The following is a 23,668-nucleotide window of genomic DNA, read 5'->3' as shown; positions in this document are numbered from 1 at the left end:
ACACGCCCAATGGAGTCTGCCTCATTCCTAGGTTTACAATGTTTCGTAAACCTGCGATTGTGTCAGAATCCTACGCCTTCCCAAGGGAGGCAGAAGGAAGTGCAGCGAGGAGAAATACTTTTATTTCAACTTGTTTTTTCCTCTTTCTATGCGTGTTGCTTTCTGCAGCACACATAGAAAGAGGAAAACACCACTTGCGATTGTTTTTGTGCAACCAGGGGTCCATTTATGCACAAAAACAATCTCCCCCTAAACGAAGACACCCTTGTCCCATGATGCAAGGGTGCTTGCGTTGACGCATGGCAACCAGTTGTGCACCAGCACAGGGGAGAGCTTAGGGATGTAAATATGACGCATCCCTGTGCTTTGAAAGTGACGAAGCATGGCGCAGCAAAATGGCTTGCAGTGCCACGCTGTGTCACTTTCTTGTAAATAAGGCCCTTGGTTTTAATCAGGCCCATTAATGATGATATCCTCAGCATCACTGATGTTTATCCCAGATGCCTAAGTACAAAGATCTTAGGGCCAACTGAATAAGGCTTGGGGGTGGGAGGGGGGTGGGAATGGCACAAAAGTCCCTCAAGTCAGTGGGTGAAATGCCTGCCCCTAGATGGCTGGTCAGGCAGGTCTAATAGGTGGCCGAATTAGAAAATGTAGAGGGTGGGAGAAGATCTGCCTGTGATTCGGTATTTTTGAATAGTTTATTTCGCTTGTCGGGGAGGATATATGGAATTTTATCAGCATTGTTTGTTTATCAAATGATCCATTGTGTGACTTACAAAAAACGTCAATAACAAAATGCAACAATGCCTTACAATACATATTGCTTCCTTTTCATAGTTTTGGGGGTTTTATTTTCAGTTTCCTTTAGGTCAAATCAAGCTCTGGGAAGGAAAGGTTGAAGAAGTCGACAGGTCTTGTGATTCCGATGAAGATTATGAAGCCAATGGTCGTAGTTTACTCTCAACACATTACACTGTTCTCATTCATCCACAAGAGCAAGGACCCACGTACCTTCTCATCGGATCCAAACACGAGAAGGTAAATATGCCTACACATAAAAAGCCACTAAACACAATGACAGCTGAGGGATGTAGCTGAAGCGGGCACACGCTTCACCATGTTCTGACCAGAGCCTCGGTGCTTGGTTCAGCTGGCTGTGTATCTGCCCTACCCGCGCACCTTTTCTGGTGCTCCTATTAATTGCCTTTGCCCAGTTCAAACCCTGCGATGCCCTTTCAAGCCTTTGCTAAGCATTGTTCGTGCTATCGCAATTTATTACGGTAGCCTCAGAACGTCCACGGTTGCAGTCTACACTGATGTTGAATTGGCGCCTGTTGAATGTGCCACCTAGAGGGTTGATCTCACCTTCTGTTGTTGACTGCTGATGTGCTTTGCTTCGCCATAGGAACCTGCTTCTAACTGTCAATTTAGTTTCTGGAAATGTAATAGACAACAGGAGCTTTAGGTTTAGAATGCAGGTCAAAGGAGGTGACTGTGGATTGTATCAATGCTGGTGAAGTTATTGAGGTAAGCAGTGAGTTAGGGGTTGCATGTTGCCTTGCTGGCTTGCTCTTTTTTTTTTTACTGAAGATGGTTTCAAAATGCTGGTGTCAGAAATATTAATGGAACAGCCTCTGAAATTGGTGAGGTAGGATCATATTAGCAATAGATAACACTGCCATTTTAGTAGTAATGTGTGATATCACTGTCAATATTCCTGACACAATTTTTGCTGCAGTTAAAATGTGATCTAGTTGCTTCCTCCTGCTGCCTCTTGTACTTAGTGAGTATGGGAGTGAATAGGGGAATATCTGGTAGTGGCACATTAGTTCTGCTTGTGCAATAGTCTTCCTGAGAGATTTACATAAGGATCCAAGGAAGAGATTTTCAACAGGATGTGGAAGAACAAATTTAAGGAAAGAAGAGGTGTGGAAAAGGATAACGAGAATCCTCTAAGCTTAAAATGTTATGTGCATCACTCTTATCATGGTCTGGAAACGTTTATTTAGAAACTAATCACAGAGATGTTCCAGAAGAGGATCTATAATAATAAAAAAATAGCAATAATATATCCTACTCACAAAGTCGATAGTATGGTTCAAGTTGAGAAGTTATCATGAGGTTACTCAGAATCTACAAATTAATCAACAAAATAATGGATTTCTGTTGAAAGTTTGAAACTTTTAGTATAAAGTACATGAATTCAAACTTTTAGTGAGACACTTTTAGTACAACATTTAATTACCCATGCATTTTGCACTCACTATGAAAATATTTAGGGGCATATTATCAAGACAGGCGATAAAATTATCGCCGCTTTAGCGGCAGAACACTGCAGCTAAAACGACGATAATGGGCTTGATAATATGCTCTATGGAATTCCAATTGAAGCCCTATGTTAAATGTGAAGGACATCTAGCATGGGCTTAAATTGGAATTCCATAGAGCATATTATCAAGCCCATTATCGCCGTTTTAGCGCCAGTTTTTGGCTGCCAAAGCGGCGATAATTGTGTCGCCTGTCTTGATAGACGTATTAAGGGTACAGGTTGCAATTAGTAGATGCACATAGTGCGCCCACTTTTTGCAACCTACCTGTAATTTTGTGGTGTGACCGATGCCCCAATTTGTCTCATTGCAAAATTAAATGTTAATTAGGCAGGTTGCTATTTGTGTCCCTCTGCGAGTGACCAGGGAAGGTGAAAGGCACGGAACAGCAAACGGCTGTCCCTAAGTTTGCATTCCCAAAAGGTTTTTTTAATATTTAAAGCAGACTGTGTACTGTAAATAAATAGGTTCTGCTTTAAAAAAGTGTGTACATTTGGGAACACATCGGGGAGAGCAGGTAGTGGTTCTCTGGATCACTGACTACTCCCTCTGCGCCTGCCTCCTAGGAATTCGAAAGCCAGCTCCTTCAGGGTCACTGTGGTCACAGGTAGGAGAAGAATGGTTATGGGTGCTAGAAGTTACAGATGGAATAGGAAGAAAAGTTGTCCTATAGGAGAGTTAGACATGACAGTAATAAAAATTTAATGTAAGAGTTTTTCACTACCAGGATATGTCATAGAAGTACATCTCCAAATGTTTAGGTACACTGCACCCTGCCATATGGGCAACTTAGAGCCTACCCTAGGGGTGACTTATATGTATTAAAAAGGGAAGTTTAGGCCTGGAAAATGGTTTATTTTCCCAGGTTTAAATGGTAATCTAAAAAAGCCCACACAGTCTCAAATTGGACATATTTAGAACACTACTTAAGTTGCTGGCACAAGACGTGCTGCCGGCACTCTAGTAGCACCTAATTTAAATGCCCTGGGTATAGGCAGTACCACCTTACTATGGTCTTACCTGTAAAAAGAATGTGCCAGTTGGGAGGGAGCCAATGTTACCATATTTTAGGGAGGGAGCACAATCACTTTAGCACTGGTTAGCTGTGGTACAGTGTGCAGAATCCTAGGACCAGAAAAACAAAGTCAACAAAAACAGGAGAATTGAAGACAAAATGTTGGGGAAAACCATGTCAAGGATGTCGGGCCCAACAGTTAATTAAAAAAAAGAGGGGGCAGGAACAAGCGTGGTTGTAGGACTAGTGAGCTTTGACAAATAACAAACTTGGATATTAAATATAGTTCATACTGTTAAGCCCTTCGCTGCTAGGCCTTCCCCCGTGCTAAGCCTTTTTTTGGCTATTTGCGGTAGTCCGCGCTTAGTGCCCTGTAACTTTTTGCCCACATAAGGTATCCAAGCCAAATTTGCGTCCTTCTCCTCCAACATCATGGAGATTCTAAAGGTACCCAGGGTTTGTGGATTCCCCTGGAAGAGACCCAGAAATTAGCCAAAATACAGCTCATTCTTGGGGGGGTGGGGAATGGGAAACAAAGTGCTGCAAGTAAAGGTACCTGGTTTTTACCCTGGAAATGGTATAAACAAATAGTTTGTGTAGCTGAAATCACAATTTTCCCAGCTTTCAGGGACTGACAGACTTTTGTCATAAAACCAACATTTGTTACACAGTTTTGGCATTTTACTGGGACGTTGACTATTTTTGCTATTTTTTGTGCTGTCAACCTTCTTCCAGTTAATGGTGGAAATGGGTATGAAAGAAAAATGGATCCTGAAAAGCTATACATTTTAAAAAGTAGACAAAATTCTGAATTTAGCAAGGAGTCATTTGTGTAGATCCTTCAAGGTTTCTTTATAGAAATTAACAGTTGAAAATGGTAACATTTGAAAATGAGTTGAGAAAAACAGCCATTTGTGCCAATGTTTTCACCTGTAACTTCTTCTAATTATGACAGATATTTGAAAGCAATATACCATTACATCCGATGGACCTTTATGGTTGTGGGGATATATAGGACTTGTAGGTTCATCAAGAAGCCAACGAACCCAGAGTCAATAACTGAGCAGCGTCTTGCATTTTTTTTTATTATGTACCGGGTATATTGCAATTCATTTGGGAAAATATATATAGTGAAAAATGAGGATGAAAGACACCTATGTTTCTCTGAAATTGGAACGAAATATAAAGTTTAGAAACAGTAGCGATTTGCACATTTACGAAATTTTGAGTACCCATACTAGCATGACATTTTTCAAAGTGACTCCTTTTTTACACATTGTCTTTCATTTGGAAGGCAGAAATGCATCGAAAGTCAATAGGAAATAACAGTTGCTCTACAATTCTGTATCACCCTAAGTCTCCTGATAAATATGGTACCTCACTTGTGTGTATAGGTCTTGTGCCCGCGACAGGAAACAGCTCAAAACACAACGTGGACACACTTCATTTTTACAGTGAAAACGGACCCTTTTTTTGCAAAGTGACTAGCTGTAGATTTTGAACCCGAGCTTTGCCGGCACCTAATGAAACCTAGCAAACCTATACATTTTTGAATAGTAGAAACCAAGGGAAAACCAGGATGGGGTGACATGTCTTGCTATCACCATGTTCTGTTACCCAGAATCCCTTGTAAACCTCAAACTTTGCAAAAAAAAAACACATTTTCCTCACGTTTCTGTGGTAAAAAAGTTCTGGAATCTGTGTGGATCCCCAAAAATCGACCCACCCCACATTCCCCAAAGTCTTCAGAGAAAAATGGTATCCCACTTGTTTGGGTAGGCCTAGTGGCCGCAACAGGAAATGGCCCAAAACACAACGTGGACACCCCACATTTTCACAGTGAAAACTGACCCTTTTTTTGCAAAGTGCCTAGCTGTAGATTTTGAGCCCTGGTTCTGCTGGCACCTAGGGAAACCTAGCAATCCTAAACCAGACACCTAGGGGAATACAGGATGGGGTGACTTTACTGGCTCTCACCAGGTTCCATTACCCAGAATCCCTTGCAAACCTCAAACTTTGGGGGAAAAAAACACATTTTCCTCACATTGATATAGTGCAAAGTTCTGGAATCTGCTTGGATCCACAAAACTCCACCCACCACACATTTCCCAAAGTCTTCCCAAACAAAAATGGTACCTCACTTGTGTGAGTAGACCTAATGCCCGCGACAGGTAACGGCCCAAAACGCAAGGTGGACACACCACATTTTCACAGTTAAAACTGACCCGTTTTTCACAAAGTGCCTAGCTGTAGATTTTGAACCCTAGCTCTGCCGGCATCTAGGGAAACCTAGAAAACCTATATCATTTTTTTAACTAGACACCCAGGGTAATCCAAGATGGGGTGACTTGTCTGGTTCTCACCAGGTTCTGTTACCCAGAATCCCTGGCAAACCCCAAACTATGTAAAACAAAACACATTTTACTCACATTTTTGTTGTGCAAGTTCTGGAATCTGCTTGGATCCACAAAATTTCACCCAACCCGCATATCCCAAGTCTTCAAAAAAACTGGTACCTCACTTGTGTGGGTAGGCCTAGTGCCCGCAACAGGAAACGGCCCAAAACACAATGTGCACCCACCACATTTTCACAGTGAAAACTGACCCTCTTTTTTTGAAACATGCATAGCTGGAGATTTTAAATCCTATCTCTGCCGGCATCTAGGGAAACCGAGCAAACCTATACATGTTTTAAACTAGACACTCAGGGGAATCCAGCATGGGGTGACTTGTCTGACTCACACCAGGTTCTCTTACCCAGAATCCCTTACAAACCTCAAACTTAGTCAAAACAATACATTTTCCTCATATTTCTGTGGTTGGATGTTCTGGAATCTGCGTGGAACCACAAAATTCTACCCACCCCACATTCCTCAAAGTCTTCAGAGAAACATGGTAACTCACTTGTGTGCGTAGGCCTAGTGTCCACGACAGTAAACAGGCCAAAATGCAACATGGGCACACTACATTTTCACATTGAAAACTGACCTTTTTTTGCACAGTGCCTTGCTTTAGATTTTGAACCCTAGCTCTGCCGGCACCTAGGGAAACGTAGCAAACCTATACATTTTTGAAAACTAGACAGCCAGGGGAATCCAGGATGGGGTGAGTTGTATGGCTCTCACCAGGTTCTGTTACCCAGAATCCCTTGCAAACCTTAAACTTTGTAAAACAAAATACATTTTCCTCACATTTCTGTGGTGCAAAGTTCTGGAATCTGCGTGGATCCACAAAATTTCACCCATCCCGCATTCCCCAAAGTCTTCCAAAAAACTGGCACCACACTTGTGTGGGTAGACCTAGTGCACGCAACAGGAAATGGCCCAAAACGCAACGTGGACACACTACATTGTCATAGTCAAAACTGACCCGTTTTTTGCAACGTGCCTAGCTGTAGATTTTGAACCCGAGCTCTGTCGGCATCTAGGGAAACTTAGAAAACCTATACATGTTTAAAACAAGACACCCCGGGTAATCAAGGATGGTCTGACTTGTCTGGCTCTCGCCAGGTTCTGTTACCCAGAATCCCTAGAAAACCTCAAACTTTGTATAAAAAACTACATTTTCCTCACATTTCTGTGGTGGATAGTTCTGGAATCTGCATGGATTCACAAAATTCCACCCATCCTGCATTCCCCGAAGTCCTCCGAGAAGAATGGTACCTCACTTGTGTGGGTAGGCCTAGTTCCTGCAACAGGAAATGGCCCAAAACACAATGTGAACACACCACATTTTCACAGTGAAAACTGACACTCTTTTTTTGCAACGGGCATAGCTGGAGATTTTAAATCCTATCTCTGCCGGCACTTCGGGAAACTGAGCAAACCTATACATGTTTTAAACTAGACACCCAGGGGAATCCAGGATGGTGTGACTTGTCTGACTCTCATCAGGTTCTGTTACCCAGAATCCCTTACAAACGTACAAACCTCAAACTTAGTTAAATAAAAATACAATTTCCTCACATTTCTGTGGTGGAATGTTCTGGAATCTGTGTGGATCCACAAAATTCCACCCACTCCACATTCCTCAAAGTCTTCAGAGAAACATGGTAACTCACTTGTGTGGGTAGGCCTAGTGTCCACGACAGGAAATGGGCCAAAATACAACATGTGCACACCACATTTTCACATTGAAAACTGACCGTTTCTTTGCACAGTGCCTAGCTTTAGATTTTGAACCCTAGCTCTGCGTGCACCTAGGGAAACGTAGCAAACCTATACATTTTTGAAAACTAGACACCCAGGGAAATCCAAGATGGGGTGACTTATCTGGTTCTCACCAGGTTCTATAACCCAGAATCCCTTGCAAACCTCGAACTTTGTAAAACAAAAACACATTTTCCTCACATTTCTGTGATGGAAAGTTCTGGAATCTGCGTGGATCCACAAAATTCCACCCACACTGCATTCCTCTGATTCTCCAGAAAAAAATGGTACCCCACTTGTGTGGGTAGGCCTAGTGCCCGTGACAGGAAACATCCCAAAACTCAACGTGGACACACTACCTTTTCACAGTGAAAACTGAGCCTTTTTTTGCAAAGTGCCAGCTGTAGATTTTGAACCCTGCCTTTGCCGGCACCTAGGGAAACCTAGAAAACCTATACATTTTTAAAAACTAGACACCCAGGGGAAACTAGGATGGAGTGACTTGTCTGGGTCTCACCAGGTTCTGTTACCCAGAATCCCTTGCAAACCTCAAACTTTGTAAAAAAACAACATTTTCCTCACATTTCTGTGGTGGAAAGTTCTAGAATCTATGTGGATCCACAAAATTCCACCCACCCCGCATTCCTCAAAGTCTTCAGAGAAAAATGGTACCTCACTTGTGTGGGTAGGCCTATTGCCCTTGACAGAAAAAAGGCCCAAAACGTAACGTGGACACACCACACTTTCACAGTGAAAACGGACCCTTTTTTTGCAAAGTGCCTAGCTGTAGATTATGAGCCCTGGTTCTGCTGGCACCTAGGGAAACCTAGCACACCTATACATTTTTTTAAACTAGACACAGAGGGGAATCCCTGATGGGGTGACTTGTCTGGCTCTCACCAGGTTCTGTTACCCAGAATCCCTTGCAAACCTCAAATTTCGTAAATAGAAAACACATTGTCCTCACATTTCTGTGGTTGAAAACTCCGCAGGATCCTGGATTCCTGGCGGCCGCAGCAGTCCTCTGGCGGTCCTACCTCCACAGTCGTAATACTTCGGACATTCCGCCTGCCATATTCAGACTTCAATTTTGGCCTGGCGGTCTGACAGTGGCAGTCTCTTAGGCTCATAGAAGAGACTAACATGCTTGTCCTAAGGACCGCCAAATTCGTAATCAGGCCCTAAATCTATACTTGCTTATCTGCACTTACCTTCTTTATATTTTGGTCCTTGATATTTTTGCCACAATATTTTGGCTCCAGGATTTTTTTGTCCTTTATATTCTGTCAAACAACTATTGTATATATGTGCTAGGTCAAGGATCTCCTACATTTTCTGTAATAAGTGCTACTTATAATTAATGAAAATCTTCCCAAGCTACTAATATTATTAATGTTGTAATAGTGACCTCTTCACACACGATTACATGAGTGGCCACCCTATGCACGTTTCCCAGCATTAGGCATGGTTGCCAGCAGTAATGTAAAAAAGGCTTTGCAATTTGAAATGCCTTTGCATGGGTAATACATAACAGCCATAGCTGTAATGCAACTGTCACCAAGATAGTAATGTTAATAATAAGTCGCCCTAGTGCCACATGATTTATCCCTTAATGTTAGCTTTAAATATATTTTGGAAATTCAAACGTTTTTCACCAAACATTAGCTTGTGGGTTCTAAAATACACACATTTTCATCTTAAATACACTGTTTTCAATTTATTTATATAAATAACAATTCAGCCAGTCAAAAATTTCATGTATTTACTGACATTTTACTTTATCAATGAAAAACATTTACTTCTGTAATTTTTTGCAACAGCATATCTTAAAAGGTTCTCTAATTGTAGAACTATGACAGGAAGGTTTTAGGTTTAAACTTGGTTTTCAGAATATAGTTTTCTATTGAAAATGTATTTGTTATTTACTTAGGACACCTGGCTTTATCACCTGACCGTTGCTGCTGGAAGCCCTAATGTTACAGTTGGATCAGAATTTGAACAACTTGTTTGCAAACTTATGAGTTTAGAAGAGGAACCATGTAAGTTATTTGCTTTCAAATCAGATTTCATAATTAACAATATACTTAATATTTGAATCTTACTGCTTTAAATAATGTACAGTATTTGTTGATTGATGGTGTAATGTCCAACTCACTTACAATTTTCTGTGAGTAGCTGTGACGTACCTTTGAATTACCCATATATTCGTGACATTATAGTGATGGAATTTGTTTTGGTCTCTGGAATTCTTTTTTTTTTTAAAACATTTAATTAACTTTATTTTGCAACCAGAAGAAAAACATTCTAGAGCATTTCCATTTCTCACATTGCAATAGGTTGCAGTTAAAACCAACAGTTAATATTACACGTTCGCAAATACACACCACTGGTACATGTTTCTAATCGCCTGAGTCCCAATTCTTGTTCTGTCTTCCTGAGTTCACAATCTCCCTCTGAGTCTGAGTCACTATCTTCCTAATCTGATGGGGGATCACAAATTTCTCCCCTGTACGTATTCCATGCACCCCACACTTTTTCCCACTTTTTGGGGCACCTTCTGTTACGGTATACTGCCCTCTCAGCTACCATTGCTGCGTCCATATCCTTATTCCACTGCGCTAGAGTCCATACCCCTGAGGCACCCCAGTTCTGAGCTATATTTCTCTTTGCCACCATCATACCCAATGTAGCCCAGCTTTGTCTCAGAAGTGTCAGATCATTAGGTTCCCAGATATTGAGGAGGCATCTCTTGGGCTCTGGCATTAGCGACACCCCCTCCACCTGTGAAATCATTCTTAACACCTGTGTCCACTATTCCATGATTACGGGACAGTCCCATATAGTATGGAAAAAAGTCCCTTCTTCCCCACAGCCTCTCAGGCAATAGGGATGCACAATTTTCCCTATCTTGTGTAGGTTTAGCCTGGTATAGTAGGAGCGGTGCAGAAAACGTAATTGTACCAGCCAGAGTCGTGAAAGGATACCCACCTCCCTTGGGGACGCCAATGCCTCCTGCCATTCTAAGTCATCGAGGTCTGTAAGGTCATGCACCCATTTTTCCCTCAGTGTTCCCGTTGGATCAGGGAGGTTATTTACAATCTTGCGATAGGTTAGGGAGGTAGCCTTCTTTGGCATATAATCTGTCAGTAACCTATTTTCCATGAGGGAAGCCTCCGGGATCTCAGAGCCAGCCGTCAATGCCCGCACTAGAGCGTGTCGTATCTGTGTGTATCTAAACAATTTTGAAGGGGCCAGGTTGTACTGCCTTTGCAAGCTTTCAAAGGAAACCACCTCTCCTTTCTGCCACATATCTCCGACCGTTGATATCCCAATGTCATCCCAACGGACAAAACCTTCACTGTGTCTGAGGTTCCCTAACCGTTTCGCGTCCCACAATGGAGTAAGTCAGGTTATCACTCCCTGCCATCCTGATCTTGCCTGAGCCGCATCCCAAAATTCCAGAGTATGTCGCAGTGGGGCAAATTTAGTATATGCTAATTTTTTATCATATAGGGGAGTCAACATGTCTCTCACACCCAGCTGTGCCCTATCTGCCCGTAGTGCTGGTTCTGACTGCGGGAGGTGCACCCATTGATTAATCACCTTCAATTGAGCGGCCCAATAATAAAGGTGAACATCTGGAAGTGCTATCCCACTGTCATAACAACCACGCACCAGCTTGGTCTGTGCAACACGTGCCGGCTTATTGCCCCATAGTAAATTGGAAACCTGGGCAGCAATGGCCTTAAAATAGGAGGGTGTCACAAAATATGGCGTATTTTCCAGAATGTATAGGAATCGCGGTAGGGCCATCATTTTAAAAAGAGCTGCCCTCCCTAACAGGGTGAGTGGAAATGCTCCCCAGTGCTGTATGTCCCTTTTGAGACGGTCCAGTGGAGGTTGTAAATTTTTATTGTAAAATTCCCCTGGGTCTGCCGTAATGTTGTCTCCTAGATATTTGAACGTGCTGTTTACTACTGTAAGTGGGCAATTATTGGGGAGTCCCGGCGGTGGACCGTGCAGCACGTAGAGAAGAGACTTCGACCAGTTATGGTATAGCCAGACGCCCGACCATAAGCTGTGCATATGTCCCATAGGCTAATTATAGAACGTCTGGGTTGAGACAAATATAACAAAATATCGTCGGCATAGAGGGAAATACGGTCTTCCCAGGTATCGGTCCATCTAAGTCCTCTTATCACTGGGTCCCACCTTATCCATACTGCCAAGGGCTCCAGCACCAGCGCGAACAGTAGTGGACAACCCTGACGAGTACCTTTCGCCAGGGGGAAGTCCTCAGAGATGTAGCCATTTGCTGTGACGTGCGCTAGTGGTTTGGTATAGAGCAACTGAAACCAAGAGCAAAATTTCGGCCGGAAACCTAAATGACGGAGCACAGCAAAGAGAAATGGCCAATGTATCATGTCGAAAGCCATATGCGCTTCTAAAGACAATCCACTGCTGGTTCCTGTAAATATGCAGAACGCGCGAGTACCCCGTGCAACCGTCATAGGTTAAGCGCAGTGCTTCTGCCAGTCATAAAGCCCGATTGGTCCGGGTGCACGAGTTTTGGTAGGTGTGGTGTAAGTCTGATCACTAATATCTTCGCCAGTATTTTGGCCTCTGCATTTATGACAGAAATAGGCCTATACGAGGCGCAGTCATCACGGGCTTCCCCGGTTTTAGGATTGCCACTATGGTGGCTGTGAGTTGGTCTGGCGAGAGTTCCTCCACCTGCAGACTCTCAGTGCACATCTGCAGCAGATGTGGCGCTATGGAGTCCGACATCTTTTTATAAAGTTCAACAGGGATGCCGTTGGGGCCCATCGCCTTGCCTGATTGGAGTGCCCCAATGGCCATCTTCACTTCCTCCTCTGAGAGATCATTCTCTAATCATCGTGCCTCTTCGGGTGTCAGCGCGGGCATGGTCAGGTCTTTAATATAGGTCAGGGCCTCCTCAACATCTATTGTGGAGTTTGACGTGTATACCTTCTGGAAGTGGTGTGCGAGTTCTCTCACTATATCGTGTGGGTCAGTCAGGGACTGTCCCTCCCGCATGGTAATCTGCGCTATCCAGCTGTCCTTTCTTTCCTTCTTGTCTAACCATGCCAATAATTTCCCTGCTTTGTCGCCAACATCATATATTTTGTGGCGCGTCTGGGACAATTGCTGTTTAGTGAGTTCTGTCTGGTGTGCTTTATGTCGTTGTTGTGCAATATGTAACTGGCGCGTGGTAGCAGGGGTTGGGTGTATAGTATGTGTCGAATCCTCAGTCGCCAACTCTGTCTCCAATGTCTGCAATACCAGCTGCGCTTCCCGTTTGTGAGCAGTGATGTAAGCTATGGCCTGCCCCCTAAGGTCTCTGGAATTTTTGACTGTATAATTCCATCAACAGGTTATCTTCTTGTTAACAAATACACAAAGAATAAAAGATTACAAAATCAGATTTGTGTGACTATGCTATTTTACCTAGCAATGCACATATGCCAGCATACAGTAAGTATAAAAAGTTGACAGCTAAAAACTATACCAATTGTGGCAGATACAGTGCTTAATTTTTCCAACAATAAGTGCCTGGGATCTCACCAGGAGGCCACTACAGCTTGCACCACATATTGCCACTGCTTTGCTGCCAATGATAGTAACAACACAACTACTAACCATCACACTCCTACAGGTGTGACAATTCAAAATATTTCAGGCCTCCAAAGCTATAAGAATGGCTTGGGCTGCAGGTAATAGTCATTTTTATTGTGTACTGAATTAATAATTATCTGATGTTCTGGTCATCTCTAAATTAGCTATACACCGCCACCTTGTAGCAGACTGTGTTGATAATTAAGTGCTGGTGCTGATCACCAGAAACTACTGACTCAAATTAAGCACTGTAGCAGAAGCTTTTTTAAATTAATTCACTAAATCAGATTATTTACATACTGCAGTCTGAAATCTCATTTGAGATTAAAATAAATTTAAACCATGTATTTAAAAAATAGACTTTATTATTATTATTACTAACTTTGCTGATTTGTTATTCTGAAAGATTAGCAGAAACATTGGCCTAATAACAACATGATGTCAATCCATATCTGAAATATTAGCTTCTTACAAAAACTGAACAACTGAAATCATTTCAATTGCAAATATCTTCTTCAGGAGACCCCAGGCTTGGATGAGGGAGACTTAGCACAGGGACAAAAAAACACAATTTCTGTAAGAAAGATGTCGATTTATGTAAAGAGAGTATGTGCCTATTTTATATGAGGACTTGGCATATTACAATTTACTTTACTGCATAGCACTAAAAGGCCGACTTGTAAAAATCTAGTAAGTGGAGCCAGTAGGAGCTCCCCAAGTCAGTTTATCTGAATTTAAAAAACATGGTGTACAGCTCTAAAAGCACTGGACACTGTGTACTCTTGAGCTTTTAGCCTGTCACACAGTGGGCCTGTAAGCAGACATAACAAAATCATTATCCTACAACTGATCTTTCCAATATTACCATGTTAACCTGTCTTAGGTCAACTGGAGAATTAGCCTCACAGGCATCTCATACATCATGTAGGTCACTGAAATTATGAGATCTCTTGGTGTAGCAAATACCACAACATTCGCACATTGGCACCTAACCAATCATTTGCCACATAATTTTCAGAAGAGAATAACAATGAAATGAAATGAATGAAGCTTATATAGCGCATGACTTACCCTGGGGCATCTCCGCGCTTGCTTAGGGAACCCGTCCTGGTATTCCCCTGTGAGATAACCCTGGCAGGGTATCCACAAGGTGAAAGCCAGGCATCCCACCGCGAGGGGCCGATGTGGAGATTAAGCAAGCTATTGCCCAGAGTTGCAGAGTGTGAACCCGTGAGTCGAGAAGGCACCGGAGCGAGAATTAACGAGTCCGTGGAATTTTTGAGCCCAAGACCCGCCGAGGCGGGGAATTGAACCCTGGTCCAGGGCCGAACTCAAGCTCCAGGTCTGCCGCCTCTAACCCCTGAGCCACACTTCTCCACAATATACGTGATTCTTCAGTGTTATGTTGTAGATATAGAGAAGGGTGTTGACAGCTGTTGAGGGCTGGAATGTTGTGGCAGGCTTTGTCTAATGGTATTGGCTCTATTTTAGGAGGCCATCATATGGCTCCTCAAGCCCGGAAGAGTCTGAGCTTCTCCTAACACCCTCTTTCTTCTCCTCAGGTGAAGTGTGACTTTCGTCTAATCCTGTGCTTAAAAGTAGTGAATCAGCATGCTCGTCACATCCCTTTAATGACTGCGTGCCTGCAGTCAGTGATTCTCTTGGTGTCAACAGGGGCTTTCTGTTGACTCTAGAAACGCAGCATTCCGACTTCCATGCCCTTGTCCATCTAGACTGTCTGGGGTTCCTGCAGTTTGCAGTGGGCTCCTGACAGTTTTCTGTTCTTTGGTCTCTCCTTTGCACCTCCAGTCTGAACCAAAGCATTAGCTTCAGAAGTGACTTCTTTGTAATTGGAAAGGGTACAGATGTTCCCTTATTTGCATGACTTTTTGCTCTTTTTTTCCTTAGATGAGCTGGGCGCCTAGATGTGTTGTTGGAAGCTGGGGTATTGCTGAATACAGAAAGATTCCAACTCAGTCTTGCCAGTTTATTGTGGCCATTTTCAGAACTGGCCTGGCTCTGTCTCCCTCCTGGAGAGCAGATGGTTGTTTCTCCAGTCCTCTCTGAGAATCTTGCTGGTACTTCCTTCGGTGAACAGAGGGACGGGTTGTGAGTTCATGACATTACTGCTGCAACTACTGAAGTTGAGCTTTGGGCTTGGTTCTACATCAGACCTCTCACGGGTCATATTTTTCCTGCCAGAGTCCCAGAATTATGTCGCTTCCATCTCAGTGACTGGCGCTGTGGTCTATCCCCTGGGATAAATTCTGATTGCTTCAGGAGCGTTTAGTGAATAGCATTCCTTTGTCCCTGCCAATTTGATTGTTCTGATTACGGGTGAGTGCAACTGTGACTGGGGACCACTTGGATTGACACACTTTCAGGGCAATTGTTCCTGGTTGGATTGTCTTCATTCTCTGCTACTTTGTGTGCTTTTTTGGGATAGGGGCACAGAATTGTGCAGAACAGACAACTAAGTTACCAAGGCCTATATCAATCATCAATGGACATGAAGTGGCCAGCTTTGACTTAAGCATGAGTCTGCCAACTCGAGTCCTGTCTGCATGGGCCATCTGATCTTAGGTGGAGGATCACCTGCTGTCCCTTTCAGCCTCTTATTGTGTGGGACATGATAACCTGACTCTGGATTTGCTCAGCAGGGTGTTCCCCTCCTCAGTACTCGTACACCTGTTCATGTTAAGTTTTTGGTTGAAGACGTATCAGCTGCTCAGCTATGGTGTTAGGGCTGTGCGCTGTTGCACTTGTCATACCACTTCCCATATATGAAGAGGAGGCATCAGGAGCCAGTAGCAGTGTGAAGTGCACCATGGTGACTTCGGCATTTTGGGGAGAGGCAGTCCACAAAGCAAGAGGATTCAAGATACACCACGCCTTGCAGAGTGGTGGAAGTCGCTGGCAAGCAAATTCTGCCTTTGCTCTTATTGAGCCCAGTACTTTCCCTCACACACCCAGCCAGCTTACCTGGCACCTGTTAGCAATCAGGTAAAGGCTATTAAAAGACACAGCCACAGATGCAGCATCCTTGGTATAGGGTACAACTTGCTAAGACTGCTCATTTTGACCAAGCCTGCTCCTGCCTTTACTGTTCCAGTATTTAGATTGTGCACTTACCTTTTTCCAAGTTATATCTTACTCTCCATCCTCCATAGGGAGAATTCCCTTTTTCCTGTTCCTCCTTGATAGGTACCTCTCCTGATCCAATGAAGTTTAGTTATCCTTGTGGTAGGGGGCTCCTCTGACTAATGCAGTGACTTGCTCTCCTCTCAGCTTTCCATCTCTCCCCAGAGGGCTTGATCACAAATTCACTGAAGTTGCTGCTGGGGGGTCGTATTATTAGCAGCAGTTCATTCTGGATCTGATAGTTCACTTGGATAGTCTGCAGTGGTGCGAGGGAGGAGTGTGAGTTAGTAAGAACATAGCTTCACATTGTCCCTTGAGTACATGTTACTCAGGGTACACATGTCTCCAACCGTCAGACCCGTAAATATAGTTGGACCTCTTTGCTTTGAGGGAATCCACTACCCTTCCCCAGTGCTGTTCAGAACTTTAGTTTCAGGATGCCTGGAAAGCTGTATACGCTTTCTCTACTCTGGTCTTAGAGGATGTTCTATTCCTTTCCACAAATCCTCCTTCCCTAGAGAGTGCTGAAAATGGTTCAGGTGGTTTCAGATCCTTCTTCATCTGGCTGTGGCTCCTCCAGCTCACCTTCCATTTTACCTCCTTGCTTTGATTCCATTGCTACTCCCCTCTGCTGACCTCCCGCCTTACACCCCAACAAGTAACATGATGGAAGCAATGCTTAGCTTTGACTTGAATTAATTTCCCCCATTGGTGATTGCTCCACTCTGTACCTAGACAGGCAACGTATTCGAAAAATGATGTACTGGAATGTGGCATGAGTGATCTCCAGTGGCTGTGATTATTTCAAGTATTCCTTATCCAGTATCACAAGTATGCCCAGCCATGGGTCCATGCCACAGGACTCAAGTTATACCTCACTGATAAAGCCTCAGTAGGCTGAAATTGTTCTGGTGTTGCTTGTGTTTTTCTGGAGAAGACCTGGCCTGTCGGTTTGGGCTGGATTGTTCCTATTGGATCAGCCTCAAGACGGATTTACATATGGCTGTTCCGTCTAGAGTGATAAAGTGGGCGGAATTATGGGTTGGAATATGGGCCTAAGTGATCACCAGCGGCTGAGATTAATGCAAGCATACCTTCTATCACCTTGTTGGTTTTTTGCCTTTACCTTAGGGCCTGGAGTTTGAATGGGTATGGCTCTAGTTGCAGGGTTGCTCTATGGTGTGGTCTTGGCAGTTCATACTCTCTTTGAGCACTTGCTACATGAAGGCTTAGGCTCACTTTGGTTTTGTTGACAGGAGAAGGGGCAGCTCAGTCCTTTCTCATCTTGTACATTATTTGTGTGGATTTCTTAAAGGGTTGACTCCTCTCCCTGTGGGTGTTCAGTGGGCAAAGGTGGTCCCTTTTTTTGAGAAATCATTAAACGTTTCCACAACAAGTGACTAGTTGTGCATTCTCCCTAACCACCCTACGATCTTCCAGCTCTGATATGAGGCTTGCAGGGTCCTCCTTTTGAGATTTTGGAGGATACCTAATTGCTTTGACTCACAAATAAACTCACTTTTCTGGTTGCTATCACTTTGGCATGCAGGTTGGGAAAATTGGATCTCTTCTTCGTACTTTCTACCTAGTCTCTGTTGTGGTGCGTCTAGGCCCAGGGTTCGCCCCTATGGTGCCTTTCCTTTCATTTCTCTCTAGAGAGTTTTTTTCTTTCTGGTCCAGGGTAATTCCCTTTACTCCTTCGAAGTTTGCCCCAGGCTTTACTTACTGGAGAAGGAACAAGGGCTTTCATATTTCAGAATCCTTGTTTGTTTGGATTTGGGACTTCCAGAAACTGTAAGAACCCCTCCAATGAATGCCATTTTAAGTTGTTGGGTTTAACCTGCTATTTCCCAGGACTGTTTCCGGTTTCCCTTGGATTGACCAGTGAGTATCTGGGATCAATATACTAAGGGTTTTGCAACTTCTTGAGTTGAGGACAGTGGTGTTTCATTGAGTGATTGTGTTTAGGTCTGCACTTGGCTTCATCCCTCATGTGTTTATGTCTAACTACTAACTAGGTGTTTTTTGGTTGGATGCTGGTAGTAATTAAGCTCAGGTGTTAGCATCTGTTTCTGTTTGAATGTGTTTCAATACAGTTTATTTGCACTACTGAGTCCTATGTTTTTGGGGAAGTGACTTTGAACATCCTTACAAATCCGGATGGGCTGAGGAAGATGGATAAGGGGGTAATGTTTCAAAAACGTACTGGTAATCTTTATTGCTCGGAGTCCTAGTCTTCCTAGACCCAGTATTTGTCTCACTCTCGCTTCCATCTTCTTCCTCCACTGGATATGCTGTGCGAAAGTTGCTTCAACTTGTTGGATTGTGGATGCGGTGTATACTGCAGGTATTCCATGAGGGTTGTAGGGGAAGAGGTGGAGATACTCAACAGACAGAAAGGCAAGAAAAGCAACTTCAGTAAAGTGATTAATAAAATACTCTTCATATATATATAGGGCAATTTGTTTGTCTCCTCACATATATTATGATTAGATGGTGAAGGCTAGTATTCAGAGTAATGAATATTACCGATTAGTAATCAGGAAAAAAAATTCTAGTGTCAACTGGGTGGAGATCTCCTTCTCTACTACTTTAGTATGGTTGAACTAGATATGTATTGCATTTTCCATCCTAATACAGTGCTCCCATTCTTCTTCACAAAAGCTTAAAGACAAGTATATGACCAGTCTTCGAGAGTGTTAACTTATTCTCTTCCTAGTGGACCACAGGCTTACGAGTGGCTGTATATACTAACCACTTTCAAATCTTATATTGTGGAGGCAAAACAATACTTTAACACCAGATTCAGTTTTCTCAGCCACGAAATAAAGTACCTCAGCTTTTGCCAAACTTAGCTCACACATATTTAGTTGAACGCAAAAGTCACTACTTGTTACTGGGGTCGTTGGGGCTCTACCCTCCTTATTTTTCCAGTGCATATTAAGTGTCTGTCAGAGAGTGAGAGACTTGTAATATTGGGTTCAGTCAAGAAGCCAAGTCCTTCCAAGTATACTATTGATGTGCAGGCCCCACCCAGCCAATGTTTACCGGACTGAAGATTCCACTGGGCTTCTGCAGTGAATGTCCTTCTCCTGATGATGTGTCGTAGTGTCACTGATAAAAGTAAGCCCTGGGAAGTTTATGTTTCTGTCTGCAAGTTCAGTAAGTGTAGATCATCAGAGACTGAAGAAGGTTTTTCACATTCCTTCTATTCAATGAGACTGCCCTTTGGAAACTATGGGGCAAAGGCTGTGCAGCCGTGGAGGCAATATCAGACTGCAGAACTGTTCTTCATACAACTCTGTAAAAAGGTTCTAGTCTTCTCCATCACTCTTGCTGCATTACCTTTGTTCTTGTCATTTTTTTCCACTGCAGGAACCCTTCTGCATCTCTCCTCATCCATTTCCTGGTTGTTAGCCTAGCCATTCTTTCCACCTCGGCCCCCAGGCCTTGACTTCCATCTCTCACTGGGATGAATTGAGCCTAGCACACAGTCACCAGCAAATATCCAAACATTTGTTTTATACTTTTTCTTGCGACTGTTCCTATTGCGGGGTCCTCAAACCCTACAATCTTGCTTAGACTCTGAGGGCAGAATCATCTACACCAGGGCACCAACAGCGCGTCCCACCACCGGGTGTAGGCATTTGTTCAAGGGTGTACTCCATGGTAGGACTGAGGTCTTTGGGCCCCACTGAGATAGATCGCATAGTTATCACTTATGTATCTGCACAATCCCTTCACTTTCTCCGATTAGTAGGAAGTGATAAAGGAAGTTATTTCTTCCTGTTTACATTGTTCTTCTGACAAAAGAGCCTTGTTTAGGATATAATGTACTGAGAAAATTGTCCTGATCTGCTTGTTACAGGGACACTTCCAGGTCCACATTTTAATATAATATTCTGCAGCATATTAGGGCCCAGTAGAGAGGAACATTCATTGAACGGCCAACCATTGGGTGTGAAAGCCTTTACAAACTACTTTAGATTATTTACCATCACCCCATTTTTACATGCTTCTTGACACAGGTGACTCTCATAATTCTTTGGGCTAGCCATTCTCGAAGAGACTGGTAAGTGAGAATTCCTGTTCACTCACCTCCTTTTCAGCGATCATACAAAACCCGCTAAAGTGTGCTTTGTTGACATACTAAGAATTACTTTACAAATAACCTCTTCTACAGAATTGTCTAACAAACTGGCATGTCTTCTTCCTAAAACATTTCTGGGTACCATGCTCACCTCCTTTCCAGCGATCATACAAAACCCGCTAAAGTGTGCTTTGTTGACATACTAAGTATTACTTTACAAATAACCTCTTCTACAGAATTGTCTAACACACTGGCATGTCTTCTTCCTAAAACATTTCTGGGTACCATGCCAGCTACAAATAAGGGCTATCAAAACAGGTTATATAATGTTTCTTTTGAACAGCTTTCCTTAATGTTTCAGGTACTGAAATTTGGTGTCACCCAACTCTGTGTTACACCAAAGAAGGAATTACTTCCGCACTAACGACGCTGCCATCAGAAGCCCTGCAAACTGAAGCAAAGAAATTATTTAAGGTAAATAAACAGCGGCTGTATACTTCAGGGTAATTGTGTGAAGTATTACAGTGAGTGTTATCTTGTATCTCTACTTCCTGCTTTCACTAGTGGTGCAATAAAGAAGACTCAGACCCTGATTTAACGTTGAGAAGAAATGGAACAATCTCTGGTGGAAATACTGAATCTATAGAGAGGTCCACAGATTGAAATTCCCAAAACATAAGAGTAGCACATTAGAAATTGTTGATAACTTCCTCTCATTGGATGAGTGTGCTGGGTCCTAAAGCAATGAACTTTACCATTTCTGCCCTAAAATGAGTTTCTTGATCAAAAGAGGAACCGCTTAAACGAGTTACACCTCACTGACAAATTCCACCAAATCAGCACCTATGAAGCAGTCGATACCTTTCCAAGTGGATGTGTATACGTAACAGTGGTACGTCTGATGCACAGTGTTATTATACACATCCTGAGCATGCACTCAGTCAGTGGAGGATGCCCCCAATGTCTGCGCAACTCTTCTGCTCCATCTATATGCATTATCACCTGGCGGCAGTCTGTGAAAAATACAGGTATGAGTAAACTGGAGGTGCAGAGTTGATTCCAGATTCAATTTACATTTCATTTATTGGACACCCTGCTGAGAGTTTACTTCAGCCTTTTTTGAGGAGGTCTGAACAAGATAGTCCAACGGTTTTCCATATAACCATGTATCCATCTTTGTGCAGATGCTTTGGGTTGATCTTGTTCCAAGCTGGAAAACAAATTCACCTGTATATTGCTTGAAATTGACCCACATTGAAATAAGGAATAAGGAAGAGTAACGAGGTGGAAATGCAGTTCTTCCCATTGAAAATCACAGTTATTTGTACTCCATTGATAGCCCTGTGCTCTTGAACGTACTTTCTTTTGTAGTACAGTGGAAAGGAGAACATTCCTTAGCAAGATGAAATGTGATTCCTACTTAAAGGAACAAAAGCTAACTTCAGTCTCTATGTCCAACTTATTAAACAATCGTATACAAAAATAGTTTGCCAATTTGTTGACAGAATAATTATGTTTTGATTAGCAACATTTTTTCTTCATCCTTTCTCTAAAAAAGCAATTGACTTCTTCCTCTTTTGAATTACACCAACTTTGGCTGCTAGAAGACAATACACGCTTAGTAGTTCTCATTCAATAGTGAACGTGAATTACTTTCAGATAGATTACCTTTTCTTCCTAAGGCTCTAAAATTAATTTATGTAGAGTGATAATTTGTAGTCAGCTCTTTACATCCCTCATAAGACTCTTTATTGTTCAAATTTACCATAGTTAGTTCTGATGTACAGGACAAAATGACTTGAAACACAAGAATCTGTGTTTAAGCTTTCGAGAAATGCACAGCTCAAGTATGTTTTACAACCTTGGAGAACAACAGTGAATGCATGGATTCTCCCATGTACAAAGAATGTAAGCTCAAGAGTAGCTATGTGCTACATATTTCTCACAAATCCTTAGACACTGTTTAAACATTGATCACCAATGACTTTAATTCAACCAACAAGGAATGGTCGATAGTCAGAGTTTTGGTCAGCAAAAATGAAACTACCTTCCAATTTGCAATTTAAGGGATGACCAATAGTGAATTTTACATGGAGAAAAACCAACATCCACTTTCCAAAGCATTCTGAATCAAATTTTGGACAAAGCTATTGAGTGTTAATGGATAATAAAGAAGACAAAAATGTTCTTGGAGACATCTTTTCTCCGAAGACTAAAACTGTATACGCTACCAAAAGTGCATACAATTCTCAAAAATCCATCTTTTTGACTGATCGTTTCAGCATGTGATTCAATACATGAACCACTTGGAATAAATGTGGACAACTTCTTACAATCTATTACGCAAGAGATGCGTTCTTATAGTAAAGATACTACTGACTTCTTGAACAAACTAAAAAACATACAACTCAACACAGCATATAATCTGGCTCTGCACCATTGATGCCTATTCTCTTTACACTTTGATTCCACATGCCGAAGGCATGAAGGCTGTGCAATGGGTCATGTTTAGGCATGGGCGGAAAATCCGTTCCGCTCGCGGATTTTGCGGATTTTCGGGAAATCCGCAATCCGCGAGATTTGCGAATCTCCCGCAAAATCCGCAAATCCGCGAGCAGCGGATTTTGCTCGCACTGCTCGCACTGTTCGCGTGAGTTCGCGTGAGTTCGCGCCCCGCGAATAAGTGCAAAATTGCAGAAATACGATCTTAGCAAAACTGAAAGTAACTACTTACCAGGTTCAAAAGTTCAGGCTCATCATTAGTAGCCATTTCCTGTAGTGCTTCCTGAGGGGCCCCTCCAGAGTTCAGTTGCCAGTTGAAACTATTATGTGACCCTGCTCTGAACCTCAGAATAGTTACACATATGCCACAAAGGTCCTGAATTACAGCTAAGGGAGACAAGCAGGAGCCAGGCTGGAAGTTAAAATCCATTAATCAGCCCCTAATTCATTATTGTCAGTTGGGGCAGGGCAGGTGTTGTAACTAATTTTGCAACAATGAAAGCACTTAGCAAGTGCAAAAGATCACTAATCAGGGCGCACTAAGGAAGCAGGTGCCAGCTAAAAAAATATTCTGTGACACATTAATCAGCCCCAAATTAATTCAAGTCACTTGAGGCAGGGAAGGTGTGCTTTGCTTTGCCGAAAATAATGTACACTGGACAACCAGAGGGTGTGGTGATGAAACAGAGGGTGGCATGGGTGGGCCAGAGGGTGGCATGAGTAGTCAGAGAGTGGCAGTGGTGACAGAGAGTGGCAGTGATGAAGAAGAGTGTCCCAAACAGGCTGGACACGTAGAAACAACAAG

General features: G+C 42.8%; 1 protein-coding gene across 1 annotated transcript in view; it reads left to right on the top strand.

The window, feature by feature from the left end:
* PLEKHH2 (pleckstrin homology, MyTH4 and FERM domain containing H2) overlaps positions 1-23,668 on the top strand; it is a 572,539-nt gene that overhangs the window by 399,762 nt on the left and 149,109 nt on the right. The window contains exons 17-19 of the mRNA XM_086927801.1: positions 862-1,041; positions 9,424-9,532; positions 20,723-20,835. Of these exons, the coding sequence (XP_086783927.1) occupies positions 862-1,041; positions 9,424-9,532; positions 20,723-20,835 (402 nt within the window). The remainder of the gene's footprint in view (positions 1-861; positions 1,042-9,423; positions 9,533-20,722; positions 20,836-23,668) is intronic.

The sequence above is a fragment of the Lissotriton vulgaris genome, chromosome 6 (assembly GCF_964263255.1).
Source record: "Lissotriton vulgaris chromosome 6, aLisVul1.2, whole genome shotgun sequence".
Classification (NCBI taxonomy): Eukaryota; Metazoa; Chordata; class Amphibia; order Caudata; family Salamandridae; genus Lissotriton; species Lissotriton vulgaris.
This window is presented reverse-complemented; position numbering and strand designations above follow the sequence as displayed.